The 26399-nt window shown below is 43.9% G+C and overlaps 1 protein-coding gene across 2 annotated transcripts in view; it reads left to right on the forward strand.

The window, feature by feature from the left end:
- The window catches only part of Cpr (Cytochrome P450 reductase), a 37417-nt gene extending 11291 nt beyond the window's left edge, over window positions 1–26126 (forward strand). For both annotated transcript variants that reach the window (XM_075684871.1, XM_075684872.1), the window contains exons 3-14: window positions 411–465; window positions 1424–1552; window positions 4714–4863; window positions 11573–11697; window positions 12359–12547; window positions 14817–14930; window positions 15789–15907; window positions 18427–18608; window positions 19758–19907; window positions 20995–21259; window positions 23914–24145; window positions 24859–26126. In XM_075684871.1, the coding sequence (XP_075540986.1) occupies window positions 411–465; window positions 1424–1552; window positions 4714–4863; window positions 11573–11697; window positions 12359–12547; window positions 14817–14930; window positions 15789–15907; window positions 18427–18608; window positions 19758–19907; window positions 20995–21259; window positions 23914–24145; window positions 24859–25003 (1855 nt within the window). In that variant the 3' untranslated portion in view covers window positions 25004–26126. The remainder of the gene's footprint in view (window positions 1–410; window positions 466–1423; window positions 1553–4713; window positions 4864–11572; window positions 11698–12358; window positions 12548–14816; window positions 14931–15788; window positions 15908–18426; window positions 18609–19757; window positions 19908–20994; window positions 21260–23913; window positions 24146–24858) is intronic.
- The last annotated feature ends 273 nt before the right edge of the window (window positions 26127–26399 follow it).

Here is a 26399-nt window from a genome sequence, read left to right on the forward strand (position 1 = left end):
AAGTGCTTGCAGTTAAATTCCCTTAATGTGTCTCTTAGCAGTGCTTGAGGCTGAACGTTTTATTCTTCATTTCAAGTGCATAAGTTTGGGAAGCAGCTGTAGTTACCACGGCTTCATTTTTTTGTTTGCTATTCTGGTTCACACTTCCATTAATCTTCTCAATTGTTGCATTGCAATGTTCAAAGAATGCGTGCAAGTAACTTTTAATGCTGTCTCCCTTATCTCCAATTTGTAGCAGAAGTGCACCAATCTGAAACAACATCCTTGTGAGAATTAATGCCACATTTTCATGCACCAAGAGGCACAGCAGAATTTAAAGTTTGAAAATAAATTGCTCTAGAATGCACTTTGTTTAAAAGCAAGACCTCTATGCTTTATGTTCCTTTACATTGAACATGTCTCTCTTCCAGAACAAATATACAGAAGGCTGACAACACAAGCTTTATCGGAAAAATGAAATCAACGGTATGTTGCATTTGCTCAAAATCTGGCATGGCATATAGCTTCTATTTCTTTACTGTAATTTTGAAAGTCTTGTTTTAGCAGAACCCCTCAGTACAGTTTACCTATAAGTTTCGAAAAAAGCATAGTGAAACTAAATAGTCATTTTGTTCTTGATTAGATACCAACCTTTTCCAGTGGTGTACGCAATCTGTGAATGTTGTTGCAGTTCACTGAAAATTGTTGTGTTAAGACATGGCTTTGCCTTGGGGCAAACTTTGATTTGAATTAACTTTGCTGCATTTGAGAGAAAAGGCTGAGTTCTACCGACTGTACGATGCATAATGACAATTTAGGGCCTCGTAGTTTTTACAGATATTGTAAAAAATTGTTTAGGTTCAAGAAAAGTTGAGGTGCAAAAATGAAAAATGTATTATTCTGAACCAAAAATGGACATCGCGCTTCTGTAAACTGCATCTGTTAGGAGCATCTGAAGTGGACACATTAGATGTATGAGTTTACAGCTTACATTGGTCCCGAGGGTTTTGCGAAAGTCTTGCTTACAAAATAGGCCTATGTTTCTGAGCAGTGTATAGCACATCAATTTTGCCCATTATATATGTCTCAATAAGTGTATTTTTCAGAATTGTGATTGCTGGGTTACATAGTTGTAAACGTTATGGTTTAAAAAAAATTTTTTTTTGCCATTAATGATCATAAAAAGAAAATCTGCTTGCTACAGTTGCTCATTATTACCATTTTCTTTTAAATGCAACAAACTTAATCGAATTTGGTTCAGTGGACCACAAGAATAAAAATTTTTTTTGTGTATTTAGGTAAGAGCTCATAAGGTAAAACTTCTTCTTAAGTGGCATGTTAGCTGCTGATTTGCTGAAAACGTCAAGTCATGCAGAAAGGTGTGCTCTGCTTGGTTTTTCCAATTAATGTGACCGAGCTCATGATTTTCCTTCCCCCTCTGCAGGGTAGGAACATAGTCATATTCTACGGATCACAGACAGGCACAGCAGAAGAGTTTGCTGCTCGTCTGGCCAAGGAAGCCAACAGATTTGGTCTTAAAGCTATGGTAGCGGACCCTGAGGAGTGTGAAATGGTGAGTCAGCTGCAATTATTAATAAAGTACAGCTGCATTTATACCTGCCTAAGTTATGTAATCAATTACGAGCACTTATCTTATTCTGGCCAGATTGCTTACAAAGTTCAGGCATGGGTTATGTGCCACAAAGCCAGAACCATAGGCAAAATTAATGTACTGTGCTTTGAAAGCTTTAATGCGCTTTAACTGAGAGTTGCAGTGATCATTCTACATACAAAAGGGGGGCTTTCTTCCCTGAAGTCTTGCTTTGGGTTGCCAGTAGTGTTGGTTTGTTTTTTTATAAGTGTTTTAAGAATGTTGAGTATTTGATTATGTATGCAGGTTCTAAACATAAATAATTTATATAGCGTTGGTAACTTCAAATTGCGGCCCAAACACTAAATTTTGAGTGAGAGTCCTAAATTATGATGGATTAGTCAGCATTATGTCTTTTTGTGTTTTAAATGTTCCCAGACGTTTTCCTTGTTTTTTAAACTATAGCTTTAAGTTATCTCCTGTGGTGGCGAGTTAGCAGTCGGAATGGGAAACTGTTTCTAGTTTTCTCAAACTATATCACATCTCAAAATTGTGTTTTGCCTCGAAAAGCATTGTTGGTGTACCCAGATAGCTCTCTAATGAGCACTTAGGCATATCTTTAGAAGCAGCGATGAATGGAAGTACAAGCATTCCCCTTGGGATAAGACTGTATGAGGCATTGAACCCAGCCTGAAGTCCCTGAGGAATTTCATGAGGGCAATTAGCTAGCTAACGATGTAAAAAACAAAAAGAACAAGTCACTAAGCCTCTGGAAAAGCCAAGTATTCATTAAGCTGACTAAAAACTTGCTAAATTTAGTGGCTTTCTCACTATGTTACCAGCACTGTTTTTCTGATTTCCTTTTTCAGAGGGTTGCAATCAGGTGTATGCATTATATGCATGAAACTGTGGCAAGCTTGTCGGCACTTGTCCTATTAGGAGTGCCAACGGCTGTCCATGCCTCTTTCTCGTGACATTGGAAAGTGACGTTGGGCAAGCACTCTGACGCACGTTCCTTTCAAGAACGCTTGCTGCTGACACCACCTCCAGCTCCATAGCACTTGGCAGTAGCTGCTTATGTTTGCTGTCGCAGTATTTGTGTGTGTGTGCATGTGTGCGCGTGTGTGTGCGTGTGTTATTCCCCCCTGATTGACATTGATGAATCCCTAACTGGCTCAAGTGGGCCTGCCGTCTGCACGTGGCTCCTTGTGTCACTGGGCCAGGATGATTGCCAAGGATTTCACGTGGTGTTGAGGTCGTTGCCCAACTCTGGCGGCAATGTTGCCATGTGTCGCTAGAGTGTGCTATATGCTAGTCATAAGGTAACGTTTCCCTAGAAGCTGCATTAGGTTTTCTCGTGTGAGACGTCAGATTTCGTAGTTGCAGGGAGTTTTGGCTGTAGATCAATAGGCTCACATGATTTGAAGAGGATGTATCTCCTTGAATCAGCAATGTAGTAGCACAAAAAAAGGCATTGCCTACAAGTGCAACTCTGTTCAAGTTGCTTCTTGTCGTTCTAATGCATCAGTGTATCTCTGAGGAAGATGAAATGTTGCTATAGTTATTGGTGATGTGAACACACACTTTTGCACAAGGAAAACTGCAAAGGTCTCTGATATGTCTCCTTTCTTCTGTTTTTCTTATTTGCCGCAGCTAGATAATTCTCAGTGGCTTTAACAGCATATGCAGTTGTTGGCTGACTTTTAGTTTTGCTTTCTCATTCGTGCTTGGCAATTTGATGCTGTTGACCTTAAAAGGGACACTGAAGAGAAAAATAATTTGAGCTGCATTAGTAAATTAGTAAATACCAGAAAATCCACATTAATGTGAGAAAAGGCTTTGTAATTCATAAAAGACAAAAATGAAAGACTGGTGGGGATGATGGCTTGAGGTGGCTGGATTTTAACAGCACATGCTCAAAGACTAGGTAACTTTTTATTGGTAAAGATGGACTGCTGTGTTCTAAAAGAGCCAAAGACAATAAAAGTTATTGCAACTTTCAGTTGCAATAACTTTTGCTCAGCCACAATGGACCAAATGTGAAAATTTATATTGAAGTTCATCATGTCACACAAACATGCTGACGCTGGGGTTCTGCTGCAAAATTCTTGAAAAAAAAAATGGAACTTTGGCCTTAAATTTCTATTTTAATAATCAACCTACTGCCATGAAATTAACATAAACAGAATATTGAAAGATAACCTTATTAGTCTAAACTGGTTTTGTGTTTCTCTTTAGTGGTACTTTTAATATGAAACTGAGGCTGTAGGAATGCTGGTATGGATGTGCTATACTTTCAGCATGCAAGTGGAGTGCTGATTGTATTAGGAATAAGTATACCTGTACATCATACGTGGGCAACACTAAGAATTGTAAGGAACAGCTTCTAAAATTTTTTCACGTTGTTGTCTTGGCTGTGCCACTATCAAAAGCAGGAATGGGCTTAAGCCTATTGCTTTTATTTGGGGTGTGTGAATAGTGATTTTTGAGCCCGAATTGAATATGAAACGAATAGTGGCAGAATCAAATATGAAATAGCTTTCTAATAGTTTTCGAATAATGATTAGCTGTTATCACAATTAATATAAAACAATGTTCACATCCTAGTATCCTTAATGTTAGCAAGCTTCTGTCATTATTCTTCAAGCTTCTGTTAGTATATATGAAGCGTTGTTTATTAAAAGCACAAATAGAGCATTGGGAGCAAAGAAGTTGTTTCTTTGCATGCACAGGACTCTTCAGAGAGGGCGCTGTGTAGCCCATAAAGTAACAACTACATAGCCTGCTCCAATACACAAGCTCTCATGTTTTATGACGACACTATGCCCGTGGGGGTGAACATTTACCCTACTTTTGCTCAAACTTTATGTTTAATTTGGCACAGTTGGCGTTCTGAAACATTCGAGAAGTATGAGAAAAATATTTTCATTTATAATTAGTGACTATTCGATTTGTTATTCGAATGCTTCGAATATTCACACACCCCTAAATTTTTTTTTGTTTGTTCATGCTTCTACTAGAACAGGGTAATATTCATGTGAATGTTGGGTTTTTCCATGCAACTGTGAAGTATTTAAGCGACGTGGCTTGGGTAATGAGAAGCACACTGTGTTGATTAATGGATGCTTCTTCGCAATGTGCAGGAAGACCTGACCAAGCTGCCAGAGATCACCAACTCAATGGCCATCTTTTGTATGGCAACGTACGGTGAAGGAGACCCCACGGACAATGCGCAGGACTTTTACCAGTGGCTTCAGGATGGCAGCGTAGACCTGCCTGGAGTCAATTATGCTGTGAGTAGCGCACTCCAGAGGCTTCCATGTGTTACCATGCCATAAATTGCCATCAGCCAGGTGTTGCAGTAGCTCTGTATCCACAAGGGCCTTCTGAATAAGCATGATCATGTAAATCACACTCGTGAAGTTAAAGTATTCTCTGGTTGGGAACAATAATGTGGAACAAGACCCGTGCCAGCCAAGGCTGAAAAATTATTTCAAACTTGGGATATTTCGGCCCCCGCGCAGTCTGACCGCTGTAGGGTCTCAAACTTGCTCTTGGGACCAAGGAACGATGACACAGTAATGCAGACAGTCGCATGGGCATTTGTTGCGCCTTTCGTACACCAGTCTAGGCAGCCAAATTATTACCAATAGAACATGCCGATGGGTGCACGACAAACAGAGGAAGTTCGACTCACTGTGACTGGATAGGGAGCGAATATGTTTGCTCCCATGCTGAACACCAATGCCTAATCGTCTGCATATACGGTCAGGCAAACGGTGGCGCGTTCGAATGATTGTGTTCGTCCATTCCGGTGTCCTGCTTCTAAGCCTTTTGCGGGATGGTTCGTGAACGAGATTGTGCCGCGAACGGCAATTGAGCACACAATACGTACATGCAGCTGGCCGACCCCAAGCCAAAGAGGAACAGGCTACTACTCCCTTTTGCCCCCGAGTAACCCCGCCGTTAGGTGGCATTAGCAGACACTCGCGCCATCTCTTGTACTAGTCAGCAACCACACTGATTGCCACCAGCGTAAAGCCACATGGCGAAGCCGGATTACATTAGACCCGAGCTATGCGAGGAAAACAACATCAGGAGAGGCTTGAGACTCAAATGTCCCCTAACTGTGAACATGCCTCCCCACGTAAGGACTGAAACATGGATTTTGCAGCTTGTTAACTTCGGTGCACACCTCACGTTCTCGTGGGCATTAAAGACATCATCTGGTTGTGCCATAACCAATTCAGTCCTGGAGAGAAAATGGTGAATACTGTGTACAGTTGTGTAAATAGACACACTTTCTTTTGCGATTTTGACAAGGTGTGGCTCTTATGTAAAGGTGGCCCACTTAAGTAAAATATTTCCCTGTAAGCGTAATCCCTGCAAACTATTGTACCAAAATAGTAAACGCAACAGTTCTCATATTGCCGCCGCTCATTTCGCAGTTTTGCAAGGTGAAACAGTGCATTAGAACCTTAGAAAGATAACACTGGAAGTAAGGAAATTCAAAGGTGACCGTAGCCATGCAGTTGGCTGAGCAAGGTAAAAGTCTTCAAGTGCCCACGTTGCAATCTGTCAAGTCCCCACAAAGATGGCATCGAGCACTCTTTGCCTCTGTTTGTAGTCTGCTAGCCAGAGAACTTCCAAAGAGCAGCCCAACCAAAATTGTCCTGGCTTGTTATGGCAGCCTACAGCTAACCAGAACCATCCAGCCCGAGTAAAACAAACTTGCAGTGGGTGGAGCAACCCGAGAAAAATGAAGGCACTCTGGCTGGCTATGGCAGCTCGTGGATAGCCACAAGTGGAAAATCAAACAGGCCCACTGTCTTATTACAGTGCCAGGAATACTGTTGCCCATCGACGCGTCTGGTGCTAGTCACAGGAAATGTGAAAGTGAAATAATCTTCGAAAGTGATCGTCCAAAAATATATGACCCAAGTTTTTCTACGTGTTGCTGCATGTAAATATGCTTACCTGCGATCTGGTCAGTTCATATCTCAACCATTATCATACTGTTGCCACATATAGGTGAAATTACAGTCAATGCATGTGCCTAATCTTCATCCCCTGGCAACATAAACAAAAGTTGACTGCTCTGTGATAGCCTAATGACCATGGTATTTTTTGCAAGTCATTGTTCAGTGCTTCCCTCACTTAATCACCGCCTTCATTGGTGCAGACATAGAGGGCGGAATTTGCACTGCTTGAATCAGCTTGAAGAAGTCACTTTGACTGTGTCGCTATTTAACACATAATTGAATAAACGCTGGATGCGCAGAACCAACACTGACGGAACTTAGCTTTACGCTGGCTTGGCCAGCTTGGCTTGCTTTGCAGTTTGGGCGCAGTCAGTGCTTTGCTAGTTTCAGTATTGTGGAGATGCTGGCAACATAGCCGACGACCATGCCGGTGCGTATCAAAGGCAAAATATCGCTGTTTGTGCTAGACTCGGAGGTCAAGTTAGCACGTAGCCCTGCAGGCACAGTGCAAATTTTTGGACGGCTCATTGCTCGGAAGTGTCTCGAATTTTTGGTCGACCCTATGCATTTTTTCACTGAGGCCAGCGGCAGTGCTGTGAAGCAGTCCGAATTATTGATCGGCGAGTTTACTACGTTATTAATGCTCGGGATCTGTACATGTAGTGTACCGGACATTCAATTGCTTCCTGTAAGGGTGATGTGTTTTCCTGCTTCCTCAATTTTTCTTTCTGCAATGTTTAAGAGAACATCTGCCAGCTGTACAGGAACTGGGTGTTCAATGGAGACACAGGAAGAGCATGTGTGTGTCATTGACGCAGGAACACGACAGATGTTTGTAGAATGGATGGTGCAAATGCATCTCGTGTCTTGTTTTTGTGAGAAGGATAGGTTTTATGGTTTTGTTCCTTTTCACATGTTTGACTGTGGTATTTGTCATTTGATTGTTTTTTTTTCTCCCATTCATTTTGTGACTCTGAATGGAATTTACGATTTTCACTTTGCCTTCAACAGTGTGTGCTAAGAAGGCGCCGGAAATATGCGCTTAGTACGCGAAGCTACACTTGAGACCTCTTGTACATACCGATAGTCATCAGTGTTGCTTATTTTTATTACATCTGGAGAGGTTCCCGGGGCTCTTATTTAGATACCTGCTACATTTTATAAATTGTGAGAGATTTGTAGAATGACCATAGAAGCCACATTTCATCACCCTCTGCCTATTTATGTCCACTGCAGGACCAGTGCCTCCTCCAGCAAGCTCCAATTACCCCTGTCTCGTGCCAGCTGGCCTGCAAATTTCATAATTTCATCACCCCACCTAACTCTCGGCCGTCCTCGACTGTACTTCCCTTCCCTTGTCACTCCTTCTCTAATATCACATCGTGTAATGTCAGAGAAGCTGCATTTGTGTGTGGCTAAAGTTCACAGGCATAAATTTTCAGGCATAAGATGGGGTCAGCTATTGTAAGACAGGGGTGATTGTTGATCGACGGGAGAGGCCTTTATCCTGCGGTGGACATTAAATAGGCTGATGATGAAAGTTTGCCGGCAAACAATTCAATATTTTGTTAACTGGCAATCCATGTGTTTTCATTGTGACTTAATTGAGTTAGTGGTCGAGCCTTGATGCACACGGCCTGTTAGAAGTCAATGAGGGTAGCTACATGGGGTTGTTCTTATGGCCTCTTCTACTTTGTTGTAGTGCAGGCAAAATGATGGGAACACAGAAAGGCACATTACACAAACAGACAGCATGGTTTATTTGTCTAGTGTGCCTTTCATGTTTCTGTTGTTTTGCCTGCTCTACAACAAAGTAGAAGATGCCTGTTACAAGGCTGACATATAAAGCTGCTTCGGTCATATATGAGGTTAAAGAACTTTCCTGATTTATCATAAATTTTCTCCAATTTTTCAAGCTTCTTGTCATGTTCTCCAAACTAATGGGTGTTTTTATACATCAGCAAATCACAGAATCGCTTGTACTGTCACTGACTGATAAATTGGGGACCGACAATCTGGACATGTTCGGTAATTCAAACAGCTTTGCAGCATCGCCAATGGCCCCATAGACTTAATGTGCAAAGACGGCCGATATTTCGGAGAGCTGCCAGGTCTACATTCGATTATCCGGACTCCGTCTGTGGCTGCAGTGTACGCCAACTCTGCCACCGTTATCTCCTCTGGCTACCTCGACGAGACATCAAGTATGGCCTCAGAGATGACATGCTAGACGGTAATCTCTAAGGCATTGTCTTTATCGCTGCTCTACGCCTCTGAGATTTAACTACAGCTGCCCATCTTGGACGCTTTGCCTGAATTGTGAGATCGCATCAACATAGCAGTCATCACATCCTTTTCTGGCACCCCTGTGCCTGGCCCGCTATCGCTTTTCTATTTGTTGAGTTTGCCTTGTGCTCAGCATTCTGCCGTGCTGTGCTTGTTTGTTTAGTTTGCATTCCACACAACACTCTGCTGGCTCCAACAAGCGTTTCTTGTGAAGTTATAGATGGGCCATGTCAAATGGCACCAACGGTGCCCTCGCAGTCCGAATTAGCCCGACTCCACAACTGAAGAGGCTGAGCTGCCGCCTACCACAGCGAAGTCAGATGCAGACATCATCGATGACCTGCTGGGCTGCGGTGTGCCGATTTCTGTAGCCGTTAGATTTCAATTGAAGACTTTGCAGACGTCGACAGTGCGGTTTCGTTGTGTGCTGAACTGAACGATGATGAAATAATTGAGCAAGTTCTCCCACCGTCAAACAGAGACTCTGACTCGGATGACGATGGGCCGTGTGCTCCGGAGTCTTCCACATGTGGATCTGACTCAAGCCTTTGCAATCCTTGCATCGGCGTACAGTGAAACTCAAAACTGGTAGAAATAGAGGTGGACTTGGTTGCATGTAAGCGGAAGCGCGTTCAGCAATGCATGGACCAGTTGTTCCGTGCACAGGGGCCTTAAAACGTAAATGAAGTTATCTTTTTTGGATTCATTCGTTTTTTTCAGACGTTCGATAGTTCGGACTTATTTATGTTTCCCGTGTAGTCCAAATTATTGGTTCTCGACTGTAATATGCTTTGTTCCTTGAATACAAAAATGAAGATGACAATTGAGATTTATATCTTGAAGTGCGCTTGAAGGCATCTTAGGTGATCTGGGGAAGTTGGAGCACACTCAGAGCAGTCCTAGGAGCTGTGTATCCTTACTGAAAGCCAAAACCTAGTCCAGTGCCAGGACAATGCAACAGATCTACTCCAATTCTCTTCCTTTCTATGCTTTGTAAGAGGTTTGAGCGATGCTCTGCCTATGTTATTGCCAGGATCGGGCTGTCTGAAGCATGGGATGATTAGAAACGAAGGAAATCAAGCGAAAGGAATGCTTACATTATACCAGCCCAAGATGACCCTGTCAAGTTCCCATTCCATGCCTATTCAGATAGGTGTGAAATGAAAATGCTGGCTCGTTTGACAACCACTTGGGTAACTTGAGTGAAATTTGTTGCACTGAAAAATTTAAATTCTAGTAACTATTAGAAGGAGAGTTTTGATTCAACCCATGGACATACTTTTTAACCACTATATATTGCCTAACATATAGAGAAAGTTGAAAACATTTCAGCCACTTGGTTACAACGTCTCAACTCCGCAGTAAAATTGGATATCGTGGTTCTTAAAGGGTCCTGAACCACTTCATATTGAAGTGAAGAAAGGCATTTGAAGTGAAAATAGGCTATTTAGAAATACTTTGCCGTAATAAGTATTTCAATGCGTTCAGCAGAAGTGGAGTTAATGGCACTCAAACACGGCCTCCGCTGTGCTCCAGTTCCTTCTTCAGTGCCTTGCACTGTGAAGGCTGTGGCAGAGTGAGGCATGCCCGCAACGCTCTGCCTTCTAAATGTCACCATGGTGCGCAGTTCAAATTTTGTTTCGAATGTTAACATAGATGCCGTGACTTCCAGCTTTGTTCCCTATGACGCGATAAACATAAGCCAAGCGCGGTTGTCCTCAGCAAGCCACAGTGCGCTTAGTAAGTGGATTCGTGGCGGCACCTCACGGCGGCTGTAGTATCTGTGCCATGTAGCGGACCGCAGCTTGATGTCAGCTCTCTGCCAATAGCAGCCATCTGAGGGAATGACAAAAAAGAGTGACAAAACAGAAGGGAGCGAGGACAGGGCCTTCTGTTGAAAAGAGAGCGTTTGAGAGAAAGGTGACTTCACGATCCGCTTGCGAGCTCTACGCACCGCGTACAGCAGCAAAACTTGGCTGAGATATTCACAGCAGGTTATGCTACCTGCGGACTATGTTATTGCACCAAGCACTAAACATAAGCCAGACATGGTTGTTCTCAGTGAGCCAGTGCACTTAGCCAGTGGACTCATGGCGGCACCCCACTGTGACCACAGTATCTATGCTACATAGAAGACCGCAGCTACCAATAGCAGCCGCGCATGGTGATCTGCATTATTACGAAATAAAGCGTCCAAAAGAGAATGAGGAGCAGGCTTCTATTGAAAAGAGAGTGTTTGAGAGAAAAGTGACCTCACTCTCTACTTGCAAGCTCTGCGAATTGCGTATGACAGCAAAACTTGGCTGAGATGTTCACAGCAGTGTATGCTTCCCATGGGCTATGTTATTCAGGGCCCCTTCATGGGTATGTTCATGGGTATGTTCAGGGCCCCTTTAAAGCAGCCAGTAGTTCTTCTAATAGATGCCAGTGTTGTATTAGATGCCTGTACTTCATTAAATGCCAGTGTTTTACTCATCTGGCAAAAATAGTGCCATTCCTTTGGCCTTAAGTTTTTGAATGTGGGGATAAGTTTTCAAACATGTGGAAAAAAAAGCATTTAGTAACACTAATGAATTGCATTCTTTTCATTGAGCAGCTCCCTTGCATACTTGAAATACCAGCAACGACTCAAGCGCTCTTCATTTGTTTTAAACGCTCGGCGTAATGTGGTGTTATCACAAGATACTCGAGAAACTGAGCAAAATTTTCTCGCTTCTTTCTTCGTTGTTTGCAGGTGTTTGCTCTGGGAAACAAGACCTACGAGCACTTTAATGCGATGGGGAAGTATGTTGACAAGCGCATGGAGGAACTGGGGGCCACTCGTGTGTTTGAGATGGGCCTTGGAGATGATGATGCAAAGTGAGTTTCCTCGTAGTATTGTTGTTATAATTTGTTCTGGATCTGTATCCTGAGAAAAAAAATTGCTGGAAAAATAAAAATGGCTAGGAGCATGTACAGCAGGCATTACAGTCAGTGTTGATAGCTTACTGCGACCCTTGAAAGGGAGATTGTGCAATCATTGCGTTATGGTGGTGCTAACATGGGGGCGGAAACTTCGTGGTTAGCAAAGAAGCCTGAGGGGAAGCTAAGGACTTTCCAGTGAGAGATATAACAAATAATGGTAGGTGTAACAATAAAAGACGGGAAGGTAGTGATGTGGATCAGAGTAAACAGGTGTAGCAAACATGGTAGTTGAGATCAAGAGGGAAAAACAGGACTGGTGAGGCCACATTTTGTGTAGAACTGGTCTGTTAGAGTTATAGAATGGACGCTAAGAGAAGGGGGACGAAGTAGGGGACACTAGCAGAGAACTAGGTGGCATGATGAAATTAGGAAATTTGCTGGCATACGATGGGGGGAGGGGGGGAGGGTAAGCTGGCAGAAAACAAGTAATTGGAGATCGCTGGGAGAGGCCTTCGTCCTTCAGTGGGCGTAGAAAGTAGGCTGATGATGGTGATGATGAACTGTTGGTTAACCAATTGTGAAGTACTAATCACTGAATAATCACTCATCACTGCAGCATTGAGGAAGACTTTGTCACCTGGAAAGAGCGCTTCTGGAATGCCGTTTGTGAGAACTTCCACCTGGAGATCTCTGGCGAGGACATCAACCTGCGCCAGTACCAGCTCATCGTACACACCGACCTTCCTGACGAGAAGGTCTTCCACGGAGAGATCTCGCGCCTCAACTCGTATACCACCCAGAAAATGCAAGTAACACCCTTTACGGATCTGATGCTCGGCAAGCCGCGAAAGGTTGGCTGTGCTTTTCCCACGTTAATTCGGCGCACTTGTCAGGGTTTTGAATGAAGCAGGCTCACTTGCAGTTAAACCGTGTTGAAGGGTCTTCAATAGTAAGTAACATGCCCAAATGGCAGCTCTACGAAAATGGAATCTTTGTAAGGTAGCAATTAACAAAAATGCAGGAAAGGATTGGTGCTGCCACTGAAAAGTACATCACTGTCTCCAGCAACGTAATTGCCGTCTCCATTTGTCACACATAAGTTGTTTTCAACCACTGGCAATAAGGTTAATTCCATTACATTTCAACATGAAAGAAAATGCAGTTTGGACATAATTTTCTAGCACATCCTGCTGATGCTAGCCCTGGTGCTGCTGCACCTTGGCATAGCTGGTTACAGAAAGCAGGGCAATAAGAACTCCTTTATGTGAATTGATGCCACAGCATGTAATGCATAGCACTTAATAAAATACATTTTGGCTTGTATTGTAATGTGAAATGTGGTGTACATTAATGGGAACAAGTTGTTGGCATCACTAAGCGAACATGGGAATTTGCCTTGGACACCAGTCTCTTAAAAAGTGTAGATTTAACTGTGTCATACTATAAGCATGTTGTGAAGTAAAACAGATCTTTGTATCATATTTGGCTTGTCCCCGAGATAGTCGAACCCGTGATAACGAAAGCCCGAGACGATGAAATGCTCGCCACAACGAAATGTTTTCTTATCCCCGGCGAGTGCCCATAGGATTTATCTCTCTGCAACAAAATGTCACTAAACTGCAGTCCCATATTAACAAAATTTGCCGGAACATTACTCCTCATATTATCTGCCCCTGTGACTCTAGCATAGTACAAAAAGTGCTCAAATTCATTGTTATTTCCACTTAAATTGCATATATTATTGTTGCAGTACGCTTGCAAGGCTATTGCCATTTTTGTTTACTAAAAGAGCAAAGTACTGGAAGTGACTGCTGGCACTGCAAGCACATTGTAGCCGCCATTTTGTTTTTGATTGTCCACTTCACATGCATGGCCACTTCCCAATTCTAGCCTGTTTAACTTCACCATTGGCCTCTACCAATTTATGACTACAATCTTTTTGTTCTATGCACATCTTAGTGCGCGGTACATAATCTGAGATTCGGTGAGAAGACAGAGTGCAGCAAAAACAAAGAAATTCATGTCCTACCAATGTTGAGTTGCTTATGGCGCTAGAAATGGTGGTTACAGCGTGGTGGGTTGCCAAGCATCTGGCCGGGATTGAGAACTGGGGCCATACAGTGGCCCCGAAAGTGATTGTCTGAGAATGCGCATCCCTGGTTTCAAGAACACTGGTTGGTACCACCAAACAGGCACTGTACGTAGATTTGGTGTCACATAGATTTGCCCGATGGGTCCATAGTCTTGGTCATTCGCTTTCGGGGATACAATCACTTGCCTGCGATTTTGTGTAACTTGGCACCGTATGCGTCGGCATCTAAGAGTTGCTCGTAGATGCTAACACATTCAGTGTCTCTTGAATCGAAAATTTCACAAGAGTTGTCATATAAGTGCTGTTGCCCCTCTACATGTCTGGTGCCGAGTTACTCAAAATCTTGCGAAAGTGATCATATCAATGCTGTCGCTCGCTGTCGTCAATGTCTGGTGCCAGGTTACGCGAAATGTCGTGAAAGTGATCGTATCCCCAAAGTTATCGGTTGTGCATAGGTCACACTTTGTGATGTTGGCAGTGTGGTTCTGTAGCCTCAAGCAAGGCTCGCCAGTGTAGGCTAACAGAATTTTGACAGTAAAGTTTTATTTTATAGGGTATTCCCCTCCCCATCTGTGCTGTCTAATTTTGCAGCAATAACGAAATTCTCACGAAAGTGAAATTTCTCACTTCCTCCACTAATTTCGTCATGGTGGGATTCATCTGTATTGCTGTTTTGCTGAAAATATCAGTATCTGCTGGAACCAGTGGAACAGGTAGTCTAATAAAACAGACAAAGCGTCCTGCCATATGACGTCATCTTGTTTCATCTTTTCTGTGCACATATTATGCCAGCTTAGGCTCTTGATGGCCTTTGTTTCCACACAAGTTCATGAAAAGCGTTTTTACATACTATGTCAGTCGTTAGTACCACTGAACGCCGCACTGTGTTGAGTTAAGTAGGTTTTTTTTTAGCATCGTCGAACAGGGCTATAGTCTATTAGTAACTCAAGGAAATTTTTTTTTTCTTCTCGCTACTCTGCAGGCCTTTTGATGCAAAGAACCCATTCCTGGCACCTGTCCGAGTCCACAAGGAACTGTACAAGGGTTCACGTTCATGCATGCACATTGAGATTAGCATTGCTGGTTCCAAAATGAGGTGAGGCCTCTCCCACTGTCTCAGATGCTATGTGTTAGGGCTCACGTTTATGTCAGCACATTCATAGCGTGCTGTTATCATAAGCAGCTCTGGAGTCACCTTAATAATGCATCTGTCCTCTGTGTTTGTTAAATGAGTGGTGTTTTGCAAATGCTTAGGCAATTACTTGTGCTATCTTGAAGTTTATTGTCACAGCATAAAGACACATACGAGTGCCTTAGTATATGGAAGTGCTACAGGAGGAGATCCCAAAGTAAAACTGTATTACTATTGGTAAAACATTAGGAAAACCTCCTATTTGTATGGCATTAGTTTAATACAGGGCAGTTGAGTTAAAGAGCAGTTGGCATACACATGATATTAAAAATGCATGATGGAAACAAGCAGTGTGAAAGAAAGTAGTATGGTGAACATAGGTTGAAAGGTTTAGTAATAAATGTTCATGCATAGAAAAAAAAAGAAAAAGCAAAGGAAAAGAAAGCAAACTACACATACGCACTGGCGCTTTAAAATCGTATGTCAGTGACATTTAATTTTTATATGGCACTGACATTTTTGAAGACTTCCTTTCACCTCTGCATTATTAATCTCGTTAATTTAAAATGCACTTAATGTCCTTACTGAAAACTATGTAATTTACTTAACCACTGCAAGACCTTTAGATGACGGCACAGGCAGAATCGGTAGGCTTACCAGGCACCCCTGTTTCTTGAGGTGGCATTATCTAACTGGTCTGATGTCAAGCTTAGAGGATGTGAAAAGATCATTCTGAAGCTTAAGCTGAAGGGTACAGTCATGCTGAAGTGATGCAGAAGTTGGCCTTATTTCTAAGCTTGTGATGTGCGTGTGCTTCCAAAGGTACGACGCCGGGGACCATGTGGCCGTCTACCCAATGAATGACATTGCCATAGTAGAGAAGCTGGGACAAATGCTCAAGGTGGATTTGGATACCATCATCACACTGAAAAACCTTGATGGTGCGTAATCTGAGATTGTTGTGGTCTAAACAGCTTGCTTAGGGTGCAGTCTTGTTTTGTGCGCTTACCTACTCACCATGAAAGCTGCTTTAAGAAATCAACTTGGCAAGTTCTTTGCACTGATAGTTTGTCAGTTTTTTATATGAAAAGGTGGCAAGCAAAAATCCTGGGCACTTTTGGGTGGACAACTCCTGTGTAGTTGACAGCTTGGTTTAGCTTGAAAAGTTCTTACATTTGGGCATTTGCTTTGTGCTTGTCCAGTACTCATTGGAGCACTTTTTTTCCCAGTGGCATTTGTTGTTTCAAAGATATGACAGAAGGGAAATGGACGTGCTTCTCTTCCTGTGTCTCTCTGGTGCTATTTCCTGTTGCACGTGGACAGTAGTGATGCCAGTAGGGATGCCTGTTCATAGTAAAACCAAACACATCTTTAACAATAATCAAGTGCTAAAAAAAATCCTATTGTTATAACCGTTGACCAGGTTGCATGAAAAAAGGCAGAGGGGACAAACATTTAAAGTGGACAGAAAGGTACATTCAGACTGGCGGGTGTGAGGAAACGACTGGCATGTAGGACATTTTATTTTCCGACGATTTTGTGTTCTTTTTCCTTTCGTTGCACCCATCCGGTAGCCAGATTCAATTGTTGTAACTGGTAATGGGTCATGGGAGCATTGAAGTAAGCTGTTTATTTTACCATAGAACGCATACAAAGGTTGATGGTAGGTCAGCTGCTCATTGTTTCATCTGATATATTTATAAGTGTGTTCGACTGTATGCCTCTTGTGTGCGGCGAGAAAAATGCACAGAAGTGCAGGGTGGTGCATGAAGTGTGCCAGCATGTGTTGCTCACACGCTGCGTCCCCTCTGGACTTGTGGTGTGGTTCGTTGGCTGTGATGCAGAGCCACCTTTGTGACAAAGCGCAATGTATAAAAATTTGGTAAAAGCTTTTTGCTGCAAGAAATTATAGAAAGCTTGATGATCTCGGCGTGGTGAACTTGGTGTTTGTAAATTTAGGCTCATTGAATATCTGCTATGTCGTTATAGGGGTTGTTTCTCTGAGCTGACCAGATGTTTCAGTTGTCATTACTGAGAGATGCTGTTGCCACATGTCTCTCCGGTGACCCTACTTTTTCCATTTGTGAATAAGGGCAAGGTGAATTTGCGTGGATAATGATACGTTTATTTATTTAGTCATTTATTTATTTATTTATTTATTTATTTATTTATTTCATATACCCTCAAGCGCCAAGGCATTGCAGAGGGGAGTGGGGTACAAGCGCAAAGCAGTAACAACAATTACAACAAATTTATAAAATGCAAGCAACATGTGCAGTGGGCATAATCATTAAGAACTCAACGAACAAAGATACTATGAAGTTCAATATAAATAAACCTAGCGACATCTGAACTGGACAAAAGGAAAATACAGCGCTACGGTGCATGGGCAAATACAGCGCATGTGGTCACATGGTCACAGTTGAAAAAAGCAAACAAGGTTCAACAGAACAGTGCACTGTCTTCGATTGACACAGTATCATCGGGAAGGTGGTTCTAGTCGTTCATTGTATGTGGAATAAATGAATATAAAAACCTGGTTTTGTCACAGTGCCTCTTACTTTATGACGGTGATCAACTTGAGATGACAGATAAGTAGGTGCTAGAATGAGCTCACTGCTAAGAAAATGATGATGAAATACTTTATGAAAAAGTCACAAGCAAAAGGCCTTTCTGCATAGTGATAGAGATGGCAGGCACAAGTATCTTTTCATAGAAGATATGCTAGAAGTGCCATTATAGTTTGAGTGAATGAAACTAGTAGAATGATCCTGAACCATTTCGAGGGAATTAACCAGAGTAGCATTGTAAGGGTCCCAAATAGCAGTGGCGTATTCCAACTTAGGTCGAACTAGTGTTTCATACAATAATAGTTTCAGTGATGCAGGGGATTTGCTAAGCTAAAGTTTCGCCGCAAGTAGCCTCACATACAATTTTCGTTGTTGATTATGGAGTCGGTTTGACATATACAGGGTAAGTCCTCCAGTGACCCTACTTTTTTCCATTTGTGGATAAGGGAAGGGTGAATGTGGGTGGATTAGTGAGACGTGAAGCTTAGTGCGAGTCTGTTCAATGTCGTTGGCCGCAGGCTGTACAGTGGAGCAATGTTGGCATGGTTTAAATGCATATGCTTCCTTTACTGTGCCCAGGTTTAGTGGCTGTAGTGTCCTGTTGCTATGTGTGAGGCTGCACGCTCAACTCCCAGAGAGGTGGCAGTCACATTCTGGTGATTGTATAATGCAAATTCACCCATTTATTGAAATTTAAGTGTACGTTAACGAACCCTAGATGGTACATATTGGATCTCCCAATTATGCAGCACGCCGTCTCGTATAAGTCGCACGTGGCTCTGTGTTGTGAACTCTGTGCCTATCTTCTGTGCTCCTTCGCCTTGCTCCGACTTGGGACTTGAGGTCCATCTCTGACAGCTCGTCAATTACTGCCGTGCTCTGCTTTTCAGAGGACAGCTCCAAGAAACACCCCTTTCCGTGCCCATGCAGCTACAGAACTGCACTGCTGTACTACGTAGACATCACCACTCCCCCTAGGACGCATGTCCTGAAGGAAATTTCTGAATATGCCAGCAATGAGGAAGAGAAGAAAAAGCTGAAGCTCATGAGCTCTTCTTCTGATGAAGGGAAGGTAAGCCTGGAGCAGTGTTCTTGCTACCTTCTCCTTAATAATGGATTTGTGGCATTGAAAGCAACGATGGAATCTCGTTAATTTGAACCCACTTAATGTAAACTTAGTTTGTTCGAACACGTAAGCGCTTGGGACAGTTAATTCAAATGTACCGTGCTGCCGACCACGCTCTGAGTACCGTGCCAACTCAAATGACGGCGTTTTCGACCCGGCAGTGTGGCTGCGTGTTGGCTGCTGCTCCCGTTTCCCGTTGCAAGTACCTTACTTTGGCGCATATACAGTAAAATCTCGTTCATATGTTCTGGAAAAAAAAAAAAAACATACTAGCCAGGAAAATGTATCATCCGAAGTCATTAAAATATTCGGCAGACTCAGTTGTAGTTGACATCTACGTAACGTGAAGCGTTGCGATAACCAATAAGCTGTTGCGAGCACCATGAATGCGGTTTTTATTTCATATCTAATTGCACTGGTGCAAGCGAAATTTGGAACAATTGTCTTGCAGAAAAAAAGGCACGGATTAGATTTAAGTAATAAATGTAGTTACTCACTGTGAGCTACCATTTTCGCTTGAAGATTTTCTTAGGGAAGACTGAACATAGACGTTTTCGGTGCGGGAGGATGTATCTTCACGCATACATGGTCCCCTAAGCTGTGTCAAGACAGACGTTTCTGCTAAAGCGGCTGCTACTAAAATCACCATTGGGGTCAAGCACATGCGTGCCGACCAGTCAAGTTCAAATTGTCCATCCGAGGCTAATTTTAGGATCGAAATAATAAAAGTTTAGACCCATGGAAATGTATGGGCGCAGGCCAGGGCCTCCTGTCAGGATTGAACCTAATTAACTGAAGTCGAATTAGCCAAAAGTCTACTGCATAAGAAATGGCTACCATCACTTACAGATGTAAATGTAAACAGCAGAAATAAAACGAAATACAAATCAAAAGTCATAGCCTATATTGAAGCTAGTGAGGCTGAATGCGGTGTGGTCAGTTCATGCAGTGTGTTGGGGTGCACCTTTCATTCAAGAAGCTGTTGGTTGTTACTTTTGTTACCGCTTGTCGTCGCCTAGAGGATGTGTTGTACAGGGTGCGCCTTGGCTACTCGTTTGACAAGGCCTCTCCCCCTGGGGGAATGTTCCTTTGCAGAGCATGTACAAGCAGTGGGTACTGAATGACTGCCGCAGTGTCGTACACATTCTGGAGGACTTGCCATCAGCACGTCCACCACTGGATCATCTTCTGGAGCTCATGCCCAGGCTTCAAGCTCGATACTACTCCATATCCTCGTCGCCAAAGGTAGGTTGCGCCTGTGGTGTTGCGGCATACTGCTGCGTGCGAGATCATGAGTTTTACTGCCAGCCATGAAGATGCGTTTTGAGCATGGAATCCAAAAATGTTTGCGTGATTAGGCGTCTGTTCATTCTGTCTTCTTCTGGTGTTGTCTGTGATTTCATAAGCATTCTAATAAACTATGCACAATGCTTGGGAACAGTTTGAAAGGGAGTTGAGGGACAAGAACAAGCATCTTGCAGAAAAAAAAAGCATTTCCAAGTTTTTACAATCATCATGTTTCGGGAATTTGACTCTTACACATAAAGAAATTCACATTGTTGCCATTTGCAGAGCTCACATGTGTGACGAACAGAGGTCATATCACAAGTTGGTGCAGTCACATTTTAAAGCATTAAGAATATACAAAAACACAGTACTGTGTGTTTTTGCTGATAGTATGTCAACACAGTAGTGCAAACAATCAGAGGGGCATTTATTGTGCCCTTCATACACTAATGCCTGCTAGCCGAATTGCTATCCACTGAACACGCCAATGGGGGTGCGACGAAGCTCCTCATCGACCCCAAGCCCCGGAGGAAGTGCCTACTCCATGTTGCATCCAAGTAACCCTGCCGTTAGGTGGTATTAGCAGCGCAATGCTTGAGCCATCTCGTAGTACGCTGCAATCACACCGAGTGCTGCCGGCACTTAGCTACGAGGAGAAGTGGGATTACAGGAGACACCAGTGCCATGTGGGGAAAACAACACCATTGGATGCATGAAAGTCGAGTATCTCCACAGGTAGCAGCTTTATATAACACACTGGCAGCTTTCGAGCAAGACCAGGATGCACATTCTTTGTGTGGTGCTAGATATCTGTTTAAGCCATTTTCAATAACCCAATTTTTATGTATTTAGTCACTGAACTGTGCTAATATGTTTTGATAGGCTTGTCTGAAATTTAATCTTAGTTTGTATTTTTCTCAGACACTAACAGTTTATATTCAAATTATTACAGGATGACAATTCGGCCAAGTAAGCACTTTTCACAGGATTTCCTTGCAACATTCTTGGCTAGAACTGTGCTCATAAACTCCTCCCTGTTACACAGACGCACCCGGACAGCATCCACATGACAGCGGTGAAGGTGGAATACGAGACGCCGACCAAGCGCATCAACCACGGTGTTGCCACAGGCTGGCTGGCACTCAAGAGACCCGACAACGGCACGCAGCCCACGCTGCCCGTGTACGTGCGGCGGTCGCAGTTCAAGCTGCCCTCGCGGCCACAAGTTCCCATTGTGATGGTGGGGCCCGGCACAGGCTTGGCACCGTTCCGCGGCTTCATTCAAGAGAGGGATTTCCTTCGCCAAGAAGGTGGGTTGTGCCCTCGCTGCTCCTGTATTCCTTGACCCCAAGTGCAGATTTGGTTAGCTTATATGGGAGCCCTTACACCCTTTTTTTACACCCGCGTGACACAGACGAGAGACATGGAATGGACGACACAAGCGCTGATGACTGAAAGTTTATGACAGTCAAATCTCGTTAATTCGAACACGCTTAATTCAAATTTTCGGTTTATTTGAACTGACACCGTTGTCCCGTCAAAGCTATGTGTATTCTAATGGACGAAAATGCCTGGTAATTTGAACGCACAAGCTTTTGTGACAATTAATTCGAATGTACTGCGCTCTGACGATGCTCTCAACAGTATGTCAAATCACACGGTGGCGCCTCCGACTAGCATTCCTGTGATCCCATAGCCATAGAGAAAAAACTTAGGAGAGACTTCTCAATGCCGCACGCGAAGAAAAGAAAAAAATAAAGCTGTGGCTGAAATTTGTGCACAGGCGTGTGCAGGTGCACATCACCGATTACTTCTGTTCGTGACGGGTTAGTGACTTCTGTTAGTGTCGCGGCACCGCCCCCATAGAGTCAATGTATAAGAATGTCTGAAATTTCGGGTGCAAAAAACCTTCGCCGTCCGATTTTCCAGACTTTTTGCCATGCCCGCAGGTCTGAAACAGTATTAATTGAAGCCACCACCACCGCCATTTCAATTATTGCGCCGCCTCGAGCTGGCGCTCTAGCACGGAGATCCGCTGGCAGCCGTAGCCACACCACGGCAGTGCTAGGCTAGCTACTTCAATGTTCGCTACCAAGCTTCTTGCTGTTCGGTGCCACGTTTTTTATTGAAACAATTCGCCGCCGTTAGCAATGGCGCCAACTCCGCCTTTGTAAACCTTGTCAATGTCTTCTGAGCACAGAAGGCACTGCGCGTTGCATAATGCGGGTTCCTGAAAATCAACTTCCCCCCAATACAGCACTTTTTCGCGGTGAAGCATGCCAAAAGTTCAATGGGGCAATCGTCATGGGACATATGCTTCCTTTTACTATGCACGCCTGCACCCGCCGCCTCCTGTCTCAGTACGAGCACCGATACGGCGAAAAACTTAACGTGATTTCTAAATACGTGTGAATAAATCTTGTGGAGCTTCCCACTCATGTTAGCTCAGTGCACATGCGCCAGGGCAGGTAAGTCCTCCATTCAATTAGCTTCCGTTAATTTGAACTTCTTTTATTTCGAACAAATTTTCAAGCACCTTCGAGTCAGAATTATTGAGGTTCAAATGTACTTGGCAAACCATTATAGACACTTTAGCCACATGGTGCGTACAGATATGCAAGGGTACTTTTTTGAATGGTGTTCATAAATGGAAATCAAACAAGCCAAGGGATAGTCTAGTCATATCACATGCACATAGATTCTGCCTCGTGTGTTAGCCAAGCATCTATTTCATTGCATCAAAAATAAACGGAACTTTGGAATGGCCTGATTTCTTGGCACACTTGTGCATCTGGCACACACACCACGTGACCTAAGTTTTTATAATGACTTGTCAAGCAGTAAACATTAAATAGTCAGTCAACGCTTATGTCATTCATTCCTTGTCCCTCGTCTGTGTCACACTGCACATATATGTAAAAATGTTGACCTATCGATTCATGCAGCTTGCTGTGTATGATAAACAAAACTCTTCTAGTCACTATAAAGCTGTCATGAACAGCTAAGCCAAGTACCATATTTACGGCCATAATGCACGCACCCGCCACTTTGGCCATCAAAATTTTAAATATTTATTTTAACCAGAATAATCATCACACCTTGTAAAATTGCTGTAGCAACTGTCATCTGCTTCTTCAGGCCGGAGATGATGATGATCTGTTTATGGTTTGGCACGGACATCAAGGTCGGGCACCACATGTGCATGAAGTAAAGCGCTGTCTTGTACTCGGTTTCTGGGCCACTGTCAAGCTGCTGGCTGCAGCTTTTAGCCCTGGAAACCATTCCAAACATGCTTGGAAAAGTAATGAGTATGAAGTTGAAATTGTGCATGACATCCAAGCCGAGGTTCCCGCCATTGCGTTTTCCAAACCTTTCCCGCCATAGCAGCACACAGTGATGGTTCTCATTCTGGAATGAGAACCTCCGATACATGACGACTCCATTCTTCTATTTAGCATTTAGGACATTCTCTTGGATCATTTTCCCCTGTAATATTGCACCCCCCAACTTCGCATCAATTTTCTGGTACAGGAAGTATGAGCATTATGCGAGTAAATACGGTGTTATTCATGTACATGATGTAAGACAGCTGACAATTTTGCTTAAAGGACTGGTTCCTTTTCCTGGAAGTTCCAGCCTCTCTGCATGTTTATTGTAAGGCATTGACAAATGGCCTGTGTATTGGCCAGTTTTCACTCATGGTGGAGTAAGTTCCACTGTGCCAATGCTTTGGTCTCCAGAATTGGGTGGCGTATGTGGCAGGCTGATCCCGGAGGCTATGCTGTTAACGCAGTTCAGCACCATAATGATGGAGCAATGCAGGCGTTGGTGGACTTTTACACTGTTGCATTTGACATCTGGCTCCATACCTTCTAAACCTTCCACTTTTTTTAAATATATGTAGCAAGACATGCGTCCATGTTAAAAAATGCCTAATTTCTTTGAATGTGTTTGGACAATGCAGGCAAGCCAGTGGGTGAAGCGGTACTCTACTTCGGCTGCCGAAAGAAGGAGGAAGACTACCTTTACCAGGAGGAGCTGGAAGAGTACTTGGCTAATGGTACACTGACTAAGCTGTACCTGGCCTTCTCACGAGACCAGCCACACAAGGTGTACGTGACGCATCTCTTGCGCCAGAACAAAGACGAGGTCTGGGACCTCATTGGCAAAAAGAATGGCCACTTTTACATTTGTGGGTGAGCAGACGGCTTTTTTTTTTCCTCTTCTGCACAGCATTTTAGGACTGCTCATGGAGCTTGAGATGTTTCATGCCTGGAAATCGCAGCCTTATCGCATTGCATGCATGGACTCTGAATGAAGCAGTGCTGAATTCTTAAGGTTGTAACACTATCTTTGCCCTGTTGTTGAATTGAGTACAACCTGTTCTTTGTGCCTTGGTAATATGCCTTTCCTGCGTGCTCATACAAAATGTAGTGTGGAAGTCTCTTGCATCGTTCGGTGGCATGTTCAGAATCATGAACAGAGCACTTCATCCGGTTTGCTTTCACAAATGGCAGAGTGTGATTTTACATGCACCATAGAGTGCACCTGAGAAAATGGGCTGCACAGGGCAGGAAAATGCTGTAAGTGACTGCTTGCTATCCTCACGGAAAAGCTGAGCAGTCAGTAACTTTTGAGGGCATTCCTTCCAGAGCCCTGCACCCAGTCACCATCTTCTGTATTTATCTTTTATGTGTCGGTAGCTGGCCTTGTTATCCATATATGTAAATGTGCTTTAAGTATGCATGTGAAGTTAAAATTGTGGCTGCATATGACAGAAAAGTGGAGCGTTTTCAGTGCATCAAATCAGTCTGTACTCTCCCCAAAGTGAAGCGTCCAGTAGCTGGATAGCACTTCATGATGTGTGCGTGCTTCTGATGGTCTGCCTCCTCCATCTCTCCTCTTGCAGTGATGCGCGTAACATGGCGAGGGACGTGCATGAGATCCTACTAGAGATCTTCCGCGAGAACGGCAACATGACAGAAGACGAGGCAGTGTCCTACCTCAAGCGCATGGAGTCGCAGCGGCGCTATTCGGCCGACGTCTGGAGTTGATGCCGCCCAGTGTCCACCCTAGCAAGTCATTACCGGGCAGAGCAGGGCGTGCCGCTGCCCGCCATCGCCGTGCCCTGCTCGTTGTCGCGAGGCCTCTTCCTCGCCTCCGGGAGACTGTTACCCTGGGACTCTGTGGCGACGGGGATGATGACGCGGGCCCCTCTCTGTTCCTCCGGTGACGGGGCCCGCAGTCTCTCCCTGACCCCGCATCCCTGCGTTCAGTGGCTTAGTGGCATTGGTAGTCAGTTCGCAGGCGAAGCCAGTGAGAGTGGTGCCCCGCACTGTCCGACAAGCCACGGCTCTGGCAGCAGCAGCAGCAGCAGCAGCAGCGCCCACGCACACGAGCCCACCCCAGTTTCACGCACACATTCCCGGTCCCACGCTGGTCGTGTCCCATTGTCTTGTCGCAGTGTGGCATTTGTGCTTTTTCCATCCTTGCTTCTTGTCCTGACCTAGCTGCTGTCTCTGCGTCGCTTCTGTTTGCTTTTGTGCAGTGTCAAGTGCTCTCTCCTCTTGTTCTGGTTGGAGAGCACCTGTTGTTATGCGTTGCTTACGAACTGCTTGTCCACATTGTCATTTGGTCACTCTCTTGTTGACCGGATTTTGCATTCACCGCATTGATTGCTTGGAGCAGCAGAAAGTAACTTGTGGGTGTGCGCACTTGGTGTCAGTGTTGTTTTCACATTGCGACACTATCGAGTAGTACGAGGTCTTGAATATTTCGCTGCGCGTGTTCAAAAAAAAGCTTTTGCGCTCACTGCTGCACTGTTTTTGCTCAAACTTTGCTGAAAGATCACATTTCGGAGTCTGCGTCGTTTAGTATAGCACTTACCACAGTTAATTGCCTGGTTTTTAAGAAAAAAAGTGCAAATTTGCCTGTGCTTATGGGGATGCGAGCTGCTACCGCAACAGCGCAAGCATAAACTTATGTCGCCACCTGACGTCATCTACAGAAACCGGCGTTTCAGGGAGGGAAGTCGCCTGTTCTAGGAACAGGCAACACACGGCAGCCCTCCCTGAAAGGCTGCTTTCTGCAGATGACTACAGCTGGCGACATAAGTTTATGCTTGCGCCGTCGTGGTAGCAGCTCGCATCCCCATAAGCGCAGGCAAATTTGCACTTCTTTCTTAAAAACCGGGCAATTAACTGTGGTAAGTGCTATACTAAATAACGGAGACTCCGAAATGTGATCTTTCAGCAAAGTTTAAGCAAAAACAGTGCAATGGTGAGCGCAAAACCTTTTTCGAACACTCGCAGCGAAATATTCAGGACCCTGTACATTGACGTGATTGGACTAGTAAAAGTTGTGATGTCACGGAATGCCTCTTAGCTACAATGAATTGCTGCACCTGCCAAGGGCAAGTGTCGTTGAAAGTGATTGATCGGGAATGCAGCT

This window comes from Dermacentor variabilis, chromosome 3 (assembly GCF_050947875.1).
Source record: "Dermacentor variabilis isolate Ectoservices chromosome 3, ASM5094787v1, whole genome shotgun sequence".
NCBI lineage: Eukaryota > Metazoa > Arthropoda > Arachnida > Ixodida > Ixodidae > Dermacentor > Dermacentor variabilis.